A 14612-nucleotide genomic window follows, 5' to 3' on the forward strand; every position below is an offset into this window, starting at 1 on the left:
ATGGGGTCATACAGTTTTACATGTTGCATCATTAATACACATGAGGCCAAGTTGATATCATATATATTCTCCCTACAACTTGCTTTTGTTCATGAGCTAAATATTTCCTATCTTAGAATTTTTGGATGTGTAGTATATGTCCCTATTACACCACCACAACACACAAAATGGCTCCTTAAAGCAGGTTGAGAATATATGTTGGATATGAGTCAGTCTCTATTACACCACCACAACACACCAACTAGCCGATTGCAAATTTAACGAGACTAATTTCCCACCATTAGGAGAAAATAAAAACCAAGAAAATGATGTTTCATTGCATGAACCTTCCTTATCATATCTTGAACCTCACAAAAAGAAATGTAAACTAGAAGTTCAAAAGATAATGCATTTCCAAGAAATGGCAAATCAATTTCCTGATGCATTTACTGACACGAAAAGAGTGACTAAATCATATATATATATATATATATATATATATATATATATATATATATATATATATATATATATATATATATATATATATATATATATATCAGTTGTCAATACTCCAGTTAGATATGAAATTCCAGATAAACAACCTGATGATAAAGTCACTCAAGAATCTAAAACACGCCTGAATCGTGGAAGACCGTTTGGTTCTAAGGATAAAAATCCCCAAAAAAGAAGAGGAGCAGAAAGTACACTTGATCATGAGGAAAATGTTGATGGAGAAATAGAAAATATCATAACTTCCCCTAAGAGAGGAAATAAATGGAAAAGAGATTGCAATAAATTATGGTAAAACAAATAGAGTACATGACCAAAATGAAAATGGTAATATAAGTGCCATATTTTCTTATTCAGTTGCATGTGATATTATGAATGATGATCCTGAACCACAATCTGTCCTTAAATGCCAAAAGAGACTCTGGGCTAAATGGAAAGAGGTTATGTAAGCTGAATCAAATTCTCTTACTAAGAGAAAGGCTTTTGGTGCCATTATTCTTACACATGGAGTTGTGAAAACTATTAGGATATAGATGGATCTTCGTACGAAAAATAATGAAAAAGACAAAATTATAGATACAAGGCTAGGCTTGTGGCTCAAGGTTTATCTCAAAGGTCCAAGATTAATTATGAGAAAACATATTCTCATGTAATGGATGCAACCACTTTTAGATATTTAATTAGCCTAGCAGTAACTAGAAAATTAGATATGCGTCTTATGGATGTTGTTAGAGCTTACTAGTATGAATCATTTGATAGTGATATGTATATGAAAATCCCTAAAGGATTTAATATGCCTGAAGCATTAAGTACAAAACCCAAAGAAATGTATTCTATAAAACTAAAAAGGTCTGTGTACGGGTTAAAGCAATCTGGGCACATGTGGTACAATTGTTTAAGAGATTATTTGACAAGTAAAGGTTATAAAAATAGCACTATTTATCCATGCGTATTTATTAAGAAAACAACATTCGAATATGTGATCATCGTGGTAATACTATATTCTCTCTTCCAGAGACTTCAATCATTTTTGCATTACCTGTTATTGTATTAACATTTGCATCTGTTATTGTATTAACATTTGCATCTGTAATTGATAAGTAAGCAAAATACTTTTTATTATTAAAAATTCTATGTATTGTTGCATTGTCTACAAGACATATATCATTCTCATTTCTTTTGCGAATATCTATATTTATCTTTAATAAATAAATAGAAAAAAAAAACATTGGACTTAGAGAAATGAATCCATATTCTATTACTTTTGTTAGATTGTGACGACATCATTTCTCATGAAACGAATATGACATAAAAACATAATGAATGTTATGAAACAAAACTACATATTGTTCTTCCATCACCATCCATAACACCACTTATCCCTTTTGGGTAGACAAAAATATCGACAACATCAAAATGTGTCATTTTTGGTTGATCTTCGTGACAATCATTTTGAATAAAATTTGTTTTGATATTTTTTTGCTTTATATTTTAGAAAGGCTTGATAAAGATCCACAAAATGTTTTGGAGAGCGGCATATACGAGACAGTGGCAGCCATTTCACATCGGTGACAAATATTTTGAACATTTTTTTCCTTAACCACTTTTATCATTAGGATGTGTGTTTTGTTATTTTACCACTTCTGGTGGTTACCTGCAATCTTGTTGTTGTTGTTATGATAATTATGACGACCTCCATGACCTCGGTTAGACCCATGACTATTATGATTATATGATGTTGTATTCACTTCTGGGTATTGACTAGAACCGATCAACCGTGCTTGGTGATTTTTCATCAATAGTTCATTGTTCTGTTTTAACCACAAGAAGACATGATATTCATTCATAATTTTTTTTAAAACCTTTCTCATGATATTGTTATTGTAGGAGCATATTAGTTGCATGAAAAGTGGATAAAGTTTTCTCTAGCATGATTTTCCATAGTGAAAATACTAATCAAATAAAGAGTTGTATGTTCAGGAATTATTAGTTAAGAACTTCCATAAAATAAGTTGTAAGCATTTGTACATGTAAACTTATATAAAAGAAAAAAAAATGCATACCTGAAAATGATAAAACCGATAAGAAGTTAGAGCTCTTAGAGTCGAGCTGATAACATGTTATAAAATATGAAGTTAAATTAAAGAAATAAAGTAGGAAATAAGATTGTAAAGAAATTTATTTAAACAACAATGTAGGTAATAAGATTGTAAATAATTTTATTTGGTAAAAACAATCAAACTTTACAATACATAATACTTATTGTTTATACTAGACAAAGAAAAGAAACTCATAATAATGTTAGGTATAATGTTCATCAATTACAGAGAGTGACGGGGAAATATGAAAAATATAATAGTTATTCACTAAACAACTAGGGAAGGATCACCGCGTTGCGGTGGTTACAAAATGTACAATGTTTTTCTTATTAGGACATTGTAGTTTGAAAAACCCAATTAAATTACATATAAAGATCACACACAGACTTCAAGGCTTCACAACTTCAAGCAGTTTCTCATATACCTGTCTGCCTATGAAATCCTTCACCTGTTCCACAATATATCCATCAAATTCACAAGCTATATCCATCTTTTTTATATTATAAAATACAAAAAGAAAAAAAAATTCAAAATAAAGAAACAAAATTTACAAAAAAGTTGTTTCAATCACCACAAGAAGCCTAGAGTTGCTATTCCATCCTCTCTGAAGTGTCATCTGGCTTAGTCTCAAACCTAACATCTAAAACCAACAAAACAAAATCACATCACATATATGATATTCTCCACCTACACAACTCAAAAATCTCAAATATTAAATAATAAATAGAAAAATATAAAAAAGGAAACAAACCTTCCCCATAATTTCCAAAAGTTCGTTGTTAGCTTCCCCATATGCTATAGGTGCAGCGACAGTAAGTCTAACATCATCAGCAATCACAAAAATAACATAAAAAACAATACTTATTATTATAACATAAACTAATTTTGGCAAAAATAAAGATTTACTTGTGATGCTGAACGTTGTGCTTGATCTTCCACTTCAATTGCCACCTGGATAAAGCCTCATTCTAACTGACAAATGCAAGATGGTACAGGGGCATCCTGTAACATAAAATCGTATAAAATTTTATTTTAGATTAAAAAAAGAAAAAACTAAATTGAGGATTTAAACAGGTCCAAATCACTCAAAAACTTATAATCTTGTGAGTTGTATTGCAAAATTAAGGACCTGAAACCCACCTAATCTCCTCTCGCTTCTTTACTCTGCAAACTAGTTGATCGAACGACTGAAGTCTATCAGATGGGGATAACGCGAATTCGGGTGAGAAGCCATTAGCGACAAACTGTCGCCGCTAAAAGCATGTGTCACCGCTAAAGCGATGGTTTCTTGTAGTGAAACCAAATGTTAGCCTCTACTTTAGTTAATTTAGTTGCTGGAGCAAGCAATTAAGCAGATGACATTGCAGGGCTAATAACCCTGAAAACTCAAAAGTAGATTTGCATGATTCAGAATTAACAAAATTTATAAAGAAAGAATAAGAGGAGCAATGATAGAAAAAGGAAAACCATATTTGAAACATGATTGCTCTTTATAACAGTTATAAAACTAACCAAAAAATAGAATTTAAAATCCATAGCCTTTAATTTTGAAGTAAACAAACTTTTTCAATATCATCAATAAATAGATAAATCATAAAAGGAGAAGTCGATTTTTTCATTCAGGTTGATATAAAAAATAGAGGGAATGCTTAAACTCATTTTTATATGAATTGTGATGGAAAAGTTTATGATTTTGCAACTAGACCAATAACTAACATGACAATTTGATGGTTCCAATTCAAAAGAGTACGTATGGATGAAAAAATCAATCATATTTCAAATTTAGCTAGGAGTTCTAATAGGTTTAATAGATACCTTATTCATTTGCCAATAACCGTAAAACAAAGTTAACTTGTATCTCAAAAGCACTAACTATGATCACAATAAGAATTCCCGAAGAAAAAAAAATCAAACGAATATAATCAACTAATGAATCAGGTAAAGTAAGGTGGAATGAATACCTTAATTGGCTCAGACAATTCATCGAACGCCTTATAAGCATGTTTCTTGTCCAAAACCAATATCCTTGTTGAGCCTTCCCATTTCCCAAAGCTGTACTCAGCAAATCCTCCCCTTTAATCACAAGATTCGGGTTTAGCCTTGATTTTGCGGTTGTCGCTGGTCGTGTTTGATAAAATAGTAGAAAACCATATATATTTGTCAAAATCGTTACATAAACAACAAAAGAATAAGAAGTAATACGCGAAGAAATTATGAACGCATCAGATTTTTGCTTCAAGAGTTTGTTTGTGTATGATACCGTTTCTTTGGTTCCTTGTCGATATTGGTGGAGAATGGGACGGCATGACGAACTTGAAGATGTTTTCCAATCGAATCAGAGGCGATAGGAGAGAGCGATTGAAGTCAATAACGGTGGATGAAGGAAAAAAAATTGGTGAAGAAATAAAAGAGAAGCAATGGGGTGGGAAGCACGTGTAGATTGGAGATGGAGTTGGTGGGGAACATCGAGAAAAATGTCTATGACGGTGGGTTGTTGAGGAGACCGCACGTAATGTCCCAGCAGACCATATCGAAAAAGAAAAAAAATTGATGGTGGTCCAATAGGATTAAACTACTGTGCATAAAGGAACAAGAAATTAATCTATATATAAATAATAATAATATAATAATAATAATAATAATAATAATAATAATAATAATAATAATAATACAAAAGTAGTTTGTTTTATAAATATCATTTATATTTGATTTTTTGTCTTTGTTGGTTTTTTTTTTTTTTTCTATTCTTCTTTTTGTTGTTTTTAATTCTTGTTTAACTTATTTATTTATTTATTTATTATTATTATTATTATTATTATTATTATTATTATTATTATTATAAATTTCACATAAAATTTTAACATTCGGATGACATTATAAATTCGAACGGCTATATAAAATTGGTTTTTAATTTTTTTATATACTAATGTTAATATTATTATTGTTATTATTATTATATAATAACAATAATAACAATAATAACATTAATATTAAAATATAAAAAAAATATTAAACAATCGATTTTATATAACCGTTCGATTTTATAATGTTGTCCGAATGTTAAAATTTTATACGAAATTTATAATAATAATAATAATAATAATAATAATAATAATAATAATAAAGAATTAAAAATAACAAAAAAAACAAGATAGTAAAAGCACAAAAAAAAACACACAAAAAAAATGTTAAATTAAATGTCAAAATTTTGATTTAATTGATCTAAGAGGGGTAAATGTGGTTAAGGTTACTAACTTTTAATCAAGCCTTTAATCAAGTGTAGTTGTTTTGAAACGTAGCACGACAGCAAAACAAAACCAAACAACTTTCTATCCGACACTTTAGAATTAAAATAGCGTCTGGGGATTAGATTCAGATAGAATTGATCTTTACTTCATCTCCAATACCAACAAATTCTGCCGCTGGAAAGGATTCTGGAGTGCTTTGATTTTATCTCCTCAGCTGTCAATTTTCATCTAAAACCCCGATTGCAACAACCGCCGTCAAAATCAGCCATTATTATCCTATAATTTCAACATCAACAACACACACACACACTCAAATTGAAAGTCTGAGGCACAATTACTATGGGGAAAGAAGGAATAAAGATGGAAGACAAATGGGGTTACGACATCAACACCTCTTCCTCCTCTTGCATCTCTTCAATTAACTCTTATTATCACGAGGTCACCTTTTTCTCTGTAATCATGTAAGGGTTTTACTTAATTTTGATGGAATTTGGTTATTGTTTGTTCGATTGATGAAGGTGCTTAGCTATGGACGAAAGAGGGCTGTGATAATGGAAGCAATTGATCATGATCGTAACTGTGTATTAGCAAACATTTTGGCTGCCCATTTTTGCTGTTCTTCTGATCCTTCTCGAGTTCCTTCTCTTCTTCATGCTGCTAACTCCAATCTTGTAATTTCACACTATCCTCTCTTAGCACTATGTGTTTTCGTGCATTCGATCTTTTATTCAGTTCTTCACCTAGTATACAAACAAGTCCATGTTTAATTTTCTACTGATAATTTTGAGGGTGTTTGGACTCTCGATATAAAAAAGGCTAAATGCAAGACGTAGCAAATTACGCATATCCAAACGCGCTTTCTATATAGATTCATTTTTTCTTTGTTTTTTCTTCTATAAACAAACAAAAATGGGAAAATTCTAGTGTTGCATTTTGATGGGTTCCCTCTAAATTGTAATATATGCTACTGCAGGAATTTGCAACTCCATATGAAAAAGCAGTTTTTGAAACAATCAATTGTTTGATTTCACCAAATAGGGATGATGATGTTGCTTTTGAATTGCACTTCAAGGTTTGATTTAGTGTTTATATAAAATACGACTCAATTTATCTTTCATTTAGCTAAAATTTGTTATGGTTTTCATGTAGTTACTGAATGATTTCCCTAAAGATTTGGTGTCTTTAAAGAGAGCTCAAGTTCTATGTTTTTACATGGGTCGACCCGATCTATCTTTGCAACTCATTGAAAAGGTTTACTTTCTTTATATCAAGAACAGGTGTAAAGACGTTTTTACCCTTTTTAACGATTGACTTTTTAGGTGCTTCCTGCAAATAATCAACAAGATTTTGTATATGGAATGCTTGCATTTCCTCTACTAGAACTTGGTCGAATGGAGGATGCTGAGAAAGCTGCCAAAAAGGGGTTTGAAATTAACAAGGAAGATCCATGGTCACAACATGCTGTGAGCTAATCTTTTCTAGAATTACTAAATTACAAAAAAAAAAAAAAAAAAAAAAATCATTATACTTTGGGAATCTTTATGGTTAAACTACTAATACTTTATTTTTTCCATTCAAACCATACAAATTTTTTTTACAAATTAACCATTTTGATTCAATATAACATGTCAAAATGGTTAATTAGGGAAAATGTCAAACTTTAATGGTTTGATTGGAAAAATAAAATAAAGTATTGGTGGTTAAACTGTAAATTGACTAAACAATAATGTTTTTTTTTATTTGATTTGCCCTTACTAAAACACCATAAAGATGCTTAATTGAAAGATTTATGTTGTCATTTCATATTTTATGTAGCATTGATGTTTAAAATTTGTTATATTGTTATGGGTGTTTGGTTGTATAAATAAAGTGATCTTTGAGTTTTGAGTGTTTGGTGAAAATTGCATAGATTTTATAATTTTTTAGAGTCAACATAGTACAATTTGGAGAAATAGTAGAGAAAAACTAATTGTTAAAATTATATCTTGTTCTCATAGTATTGAGCCTTTTTTTGCAGTTGTGCCATGTGTTTCAATATGAGTGTCGATTTAAGGAAGCAGTGGAATTCATGGAAGAATGCTCAAAATCTTGGGCTCCTTTATCATCATTCATGTAAGCATATTCAAAATGCATAAGAATTTTATGGTTTGAAGTTAATTTGATGACAATTGTTATTCGTTTTATCTTTTACGTAAATACCCCTCTAAATGAAGTTAATCTTCAAAACTATATCATGCTTGCATACTTAATGGGGATCTGTATACGAGTGTTTCTTTTTGACTTAATGCAAAGAGAATGACATAATAAGGAAGTCACAGTTTCTAGAAATATTCTTAAATATCATTTATCCAGACAAAACTTAATATGACAAAAAAGGAAATGAAGATTTAAACTCGATGTGTAGGAACACTCACAATTGGTGGCATGTTGCTCTTTGTTACTTGGAAGGAAATGCTCCCTTTGAAAAAGTCCGAGAAATCTATGACAATCATATATGGAAAGAGTTGGATAGAAGTGATGCTACTCCCGTTGAGGTTTTTTACTTTTTTACCCTTCCCTTATTTCTTTAATTCAACTCACAAAAACACAATCTTTTAATTTAATGTTATTGTATTTGTGTTTTGTGCATTTAGGTATACTTGAATGCAATTGGATTGTTATTGAGAGTTTATGTAAGAGGCGAAATCCGTTTCTTTGATGATCATTTGAAGATCTTAGCAGGTTATCTATCAAATCGAGTGAGTTTCTTTCATTTTTCCAAAACAAAGATTTTGACAATGGACTAAAATTAAATTTAGAAAATGTTGTTTTTTGTATATTTTTTTTTGCTTATTATGATGATATGGTTTCTTAGGGCTTTTGGTATCTTGAGTGGCACCTTGATTTATTAATATTATGGGCCTTAGCTTTTACTGGGAAGTCAACCGAGGGTCAAGATTTACTCAATGGCTTAAAAGAGAAGTTAGAAAAACACTCTATTGATTCTTTCCTATTTTCCCTATGAATTATTATTTCTTTTTTTTTTCTTAGGGTTTCCACAATGAATTCAAAGAAGGGAAAGTTAATGCAGAAAGGACTAATGGTTTGTTTTCATAACTTTATCCGAATATGACAATTTTATAGATTTTAATATAAGGCTAAATGGAAGAAATAACCCTTTATTATATATGGTTGTAGCTTGCAGAAGCTACATACGAGTATGGGAGAGGCGACTTCAATAAAGCCTTAGAGTTGCTTGGTCTGGACTTTGATGCTGAAAACTGTAAGGTGTTAATAGATTCCTTCTTTCAGGATGAGAAGGGCATTTATGTCTTTTGCACACACGCGAGGTCTATGTCCCACCTCGTTACACCTTATTGAGCCGGACACAAAATTTGTAGTGTTTGTCTTCTTGACACCGCTACTAGCTACCAACTACCAGCCACTAGCTAACAGCTAACACAGCTGACAGCTAACATTTGCGATCGAACTATTTCTTATATGCAAAATTTTGAATTTTTTGTAGATGATTGGCGCGTCTGGGGAACAACTTGATGTGTTTAATGAAGCTTGGTATGTTATGTTACTTGATGGTGGACAAGCTGAAAAGGGTAGGCCCACTTGTTTTTCGTCTGTATGCACCATAAGAAGACACTGTGTTTGATATGCATTAGATTGGGACTGACACTGATGTCAATAAGACAAACACGTCAATGCTTTTGTCCAACCCAAAAAGTTGGGACAGAGACTCTCGTCTGTGCAAAAGACTTAAATGCCCTCGTTAAAAATAGCCCTAAACATGGGATTGCATTTTGCAGCGATTGAAGTGATTGAGAAGCAATTAAAGAAGAGGGGCGGGTCCCCGTTTTTATGGCGCTTGCTGGTATAGATCCCGCTTTACATATATATATATATATATATATATATATATATATATATATATATATATATATATATATATATATATATAACAATAGTTGCTCAAATAATAACATGAAGTAGTTGTATCATTTGAAAAAAAAAATATGTTTTATAACATATACATTAGGGGTTTGGTACCAAAATTTTCTATTTTTTTTTAAATATAAAAGCAGTAATGGTTTATTGGTTTTAGGAGAGGGGTTATAAGATATTGGGTAAGCAAGAAGAAGCTAAAACCGTAGGGGAGAAGGCAAAGGCTTTAGAGATGGCTTACTTTTAATGAAAGATGGGAAAAGCATCAAGAATCGGATAATTTTTAGTTGTCCTTGTTGATAGATATACTTATTATGTTGTATTGTATGTTATATAGAGTCTACAATATGTAATGAGAGAGTGTTTTACTATTATATGCTTATTAATGTAATAAGCTATCGTTAAGTATCATGGTTTGCGTTGTGAATAATAATTATGTGAATGTTTGTGTTTGTTGTATAGTTCTTGGAGGATAAGGAGAAAAATATACAAGATTCGTCTTTTCTTGTGAAGATAGCGATGACAATGGTTTTCCTCGTCTCCTTGTAAACTAGTCTCCCTAATGAAACAACTCATTTGGATGGTATGGTTTTCCTATAGCGGAAAAATGGTTTTATAAATTAAACTAGGTATGAGACCTATGTATTACATGAGTTTATTTTTAAAAAAAATTAAATATAAAATTTTAACAATTTGAAAATTTCGAATTTATAAGAAAAATGAGATTTTTTTTGAATTATTAAAATTAATGAGGCTTTAATGTATTGAATACATTACATGTATAAATCATTTCTAATAAATATCTTACATATATATTACCTTACATATTAAATGGTCGAATTTTAATTTAATAAAATGAAAAATACAATAAAATGACAAGTGGAAAATAAAAAATTTAAAATTTTAAGAAAATGACATGTGTCCAAATGAAGGAGAAGAGGACATGTAGCAAAAAAAAACCTTCATTTATTATAGTAGACTAGGTGTGAGATCCATGTACTACATGCGTTTATTTAAAATAAATTAAATATGAAATATTAACAATTTGAAAAGTTTGAATTTATAAGAAAAAATGAGGAATCTTTTGAATTATTAAAATTAAAGAGGCTTTAATGTATTAGATACATTACATATATGAACCATTTCTAATAAATACCTTACATATTAAATGTAGAATTTTAATTTAATAAAATGACAAGTGGAAAATAGAAAATTTAAAAATGTTAGAAAATGACATGTGTCCAAATGAAGGAGAAAAAGACATGTGGCAAAATCATTCTTATTTATTAGGGTAGATATATAGGAATACGAAGTCTCATTTAGAGCTAATTAGTTTTACATGGAAAATTGAATAATCTAATAACCATAATGTAACTATGTATTTTGAAGAAAATAAAAGAAAAAGTTTTTGAAAAAATAACCATGAAATAGAATGGAAGATTCCTATATATATATATATATATATATATATATATATATATATATATATATATATATATATATATATATATATATATATATATATATATATATATATATATATATATATATATATATATATATATATATATATATATATATTCTGATAAAATACATTTTAGACCGACGTTCTGAAAAAGTGCGAAATCTAATGAACGGCTTCATGATTTCGAGAAAAAAAAATATTTTTTTACTAAAATCTAACAAAAAGTTAAACAAGAAAATATATACATTAATATGACTTAAAACCAAACATTTTATTAAAAAACAGTTATATTAAACATTTCAAATACAAATGAAAAATACTTCTTTGAAAAAAAATGAAAAAAACACTGGAATTTAAAGGACAACAATATTTGGGAGGAAGTGATCATTTTTCAATAACAAAAAAATGATTATTTTCTGTAGAAAAAACATCATAATTGGTCCCTATGTTTTTTCAAGATCTGAAGTTGAGTACCTAAGTTAAAAAATTTCATAGATGGTCCCTATGCTTTCAAAACTTTTGATGCTTGGTCTTTTTTGCTACCTACGTTAGCTTTTGGCCGTTAAATGAAGGACATTTTCTTCATTTCACTACATAGGGACTATTTATGAGGTTTTTTATTATTTTTTTTAAAAAGAAAAAATTAAATTTAATATGGAAAGGGTTTCTCTCTCTCTCTCTCTCTCTCTCTCCATTATCTTTTTCATACCATCTTGTTTCTTTATGTCAGTCATCAGGCCCCACCTGATAAACATACAAACATATAAACAGATGCAAAAATCACAAAGATAAATAGCATAGAGTATAATCATCAAGCCTAGCCCGACATTGGGGTAAACATATCATAAAACTTACATGTAGAGTCGAGCAGACAACTAGCATCCTAATCATAATAAACCATGGGTCGATATTGGTGTCTTCGACCCACTAAACACAATGAGGAAACTCACCTCAAGCTGCTGAAACTCTCAAATAGAGTCTTAATCTGCTGGTTCGGAAAATCTCCGTGCTAGCACCATCAAATTGGACCCACTCCCATTTATTTTAACATTTTGGGCCATATTAGGCCTAGAATGAAATAAAATGTCCTAATGGACCTTATTGGGCCATAACAAATCTAATTAGCCCTAATGGACCATAATACTCATTCTTTGATTTATTTTGGGCCGTGAACCATCTCCAAAGACCAATTGGGCCAAAAAATCATCAATGGGCCATAATATGGATTTAAGCACAAAAAAGGCCCTAAATTCTTTCTTTCCTCTACCTCTCTCGGCCCAACTATAAAACTTAGGGAGAAAGAGTTGACTTTTATATGCCACCTCAAAATTATACTTGGGATATCCATGCAACTATCTCATACTTCCAAGCATCTATCACTTCACTCTCTCTCCTCTCCCCTCTCTTTTCTTCTTCGGCCGAGAACACAAAGGAAAAACACACACACACCTCAAAAATTCTCTCCAAACACTCTCAAAGAACACTCTTCACTTCTCCTTCAAAGTTTTCGAGATTAAGAGCTTTTCAAGGAGATTATTCCACAAAAATAATCATTATAGGTAAGTTAATGCTTGGATCCATGGTTTAGCTTCTTGAGATTGTTATAATCCCCTTCTAACTCATGAAAGTTCATGATCATGCTTCTTAGAACCCATCTAAGCCAAATTCTTCTCAAGAAGCTTTGTAAGGCCGAGAATAACATCAAAATTCTTCCATTTCTTCTTCAAATCGAAAACAACAAGCAAAGGTGAGTTCATACCCCTCTATTTTCAGTTTTCATGTGTTTTATGGGGGAGAATACAAGTACAACGTGTAGATCTATATGTATGTGTATGTTATGTGTGATTTCATGTGATTATGTGATAAATATGTAACAAAAAGAATGGAAATCTCGAGATCTATGGATCTAAGAGGAATATAAACATGATCTAGAACATCTTACACTAAACAAGTTAAGAAAATTACCCTCTAAGATTAAAGTATAGATATTGCAACATAAAACCCACTTTTGGGCTAAAATTGTCAAACAAAAGAAAGTTGGGTTGAAAAATGGCTATTCACTGTTTTATTAAGGACTAAAAGAGAAAAATCAGTAAATATAAATGTTTTTATGGATATCACACTCTTTTAAGGGCTAGAAGTGTAAATTGTAGCTTAATGGGCCAAATTTTGGGCTTTTCGGCCAATTAAGCCATAACTTGCGAAAATTTCAACTTCCAAGGGAGTGAAATGATAAACTTCTCAAAACAGGGGGCAAAAAGGGTAAACAAAATTATTTCAGGGGTTAAAATGATGTATTTTCCAAACAAGGATAAAAAATGTAAACTTTTTGGATTTTGGGCCAAAATTGTAAAGTTGCAAAAGTTTGGGCTTTGACCGAAAACTACTTTTCCGGAAGGGATGAAACTGTCAAAGAATAAGCTTTGAGCTAAAAATATCACTTGAACAATTCTTGGGTCAAAAGTGTCAAGAAAATGGTTTAAGGGCTTAAAATGTCTTTTTATATATAAATGACTAAAATTGTCAATTTTACCAAAGTAGGGCTGAATGGGGTTCACCAAGATTTTGAGTCAGTTATTTTATTTTAAGATATTTGAGTTAAAATAAAATACCAAACTACGATTCATGAAATTGGAAAGATGAAAATACGTATAATTCCAACATCGCTAAAAATAACCGATCGGCCTTGTTCCGGTGCGAAAATTAACAATTACCCAATCAAACTTCCTAACAATTAAACTATACCTAAAACAAGTAAACATTAAATTCTGTAACACCCATAAAATTTACACCAAATTTAAACTTTTAATACTAACAAAAGAGTCACATAGTAGTTGTTTTTACAAAACATTTCCAATTCATTTATCATCAGAGTGTCCTAAATTAGATCATGAGGATGATGAGCGGTACGGTCACGTCTTCGCCTTCCCTCGCTCTCCTGAAGTACCTGAAACACTAAACTGAAAACTATAAGCCCGAGGGCTTAGTGAGCTATCCCAAAAATACCAATACCACGCTGGCAGAAACCATAGCCATAACGATCAATCAAACAACATACATACTGGGCCATTGGCTGGACTGGTCCGCCCTACTGGGCCTACAGTCTATCTGGATCTATCCCGAGCCTTCGGCGTGACTGGTCCGCCGCATGGGCCTATAGTCTCCCCGGATCGCTCAGAGGGTGTGTTGGCCTTCAGCACAAAGCAGGACTGCCTCAACCCAACCAACAAGCAAATAACCATGTACGCATACTATCATATACTGGCACATACACATAGCAAACATATCTACCTCACTGACCATCAATCATAGAGTTTCACTCGTAACTAGAGCATCGACCTAACAGGTCACTAACATACCAATCCTTACAGATCA

The 14612-nt window shown here is 31.0% G+C and overlaps 1 protein-coding gene across 2 annotated transcripts; it reads left to right on the forward strand.

Annotated features, from left to right (window-relative positions):
• The first annotated feature begins 5879 nt into the window (after window positions 1–5879).
• On the forward strand, window positions 5880–10224 carry LOC111877834 (uncharacterized). Of its 2 annotated transcripts, none has more exons than XR_002845543.3 (14): window positions 5880–6277; window positions 6358–6510; window positions 6813–6911; window positions 6989–7090; window positions 7159–7302; window positions 7857–7951; window positions 8244–8373; window positions 8473–8577; window positions 8694–8800; window positions 8870–8921; window positions 9017–9101; window positions 9345–9429; window positions 9637–9701; window positions 9933–10008. XR_002845543.3 is itself a non-coding variant. In XM_023874339.3 (14 exons), the coding sequence occupies exons 1-14, from the start codon at window positions 6179–6181 to the stop codon at window positions 10017–10019; spliced, it is 1413 nt and encodes a 470-aa protein (XP_023730107.1). In that variant the 5' UTR covers window positions 5880–6178; the 3' UTR covers window positions 10020–10224. The 2 variants fall into 2 exon arrangements, 1 of the variants encoding a protein (XP_023730107.1); XM_023874339.3 differs by having other exon boundaries at window positions 9017–9106; window positions 9933–10224.
• The last annotated feature ends 4388 nt before the right edge of the window (window positions 10225–14612 follow it).

This window comes from Lactuca sativa, chromosome 8, assembly GCF_002870075.4.
Source record: "Lactuca sativa cultivar Salinas chromosome 8, Lsat_Salinas_v11, whole genome shotgun sequence".
Classification (NCBI taxonomy): domain Eukaryota; kingdom Viridiplantae; phylum Streptophyta; class Magnoliopsida; order Asterales; family Asteraceae; genus Lactuca; species Lactuca sativa.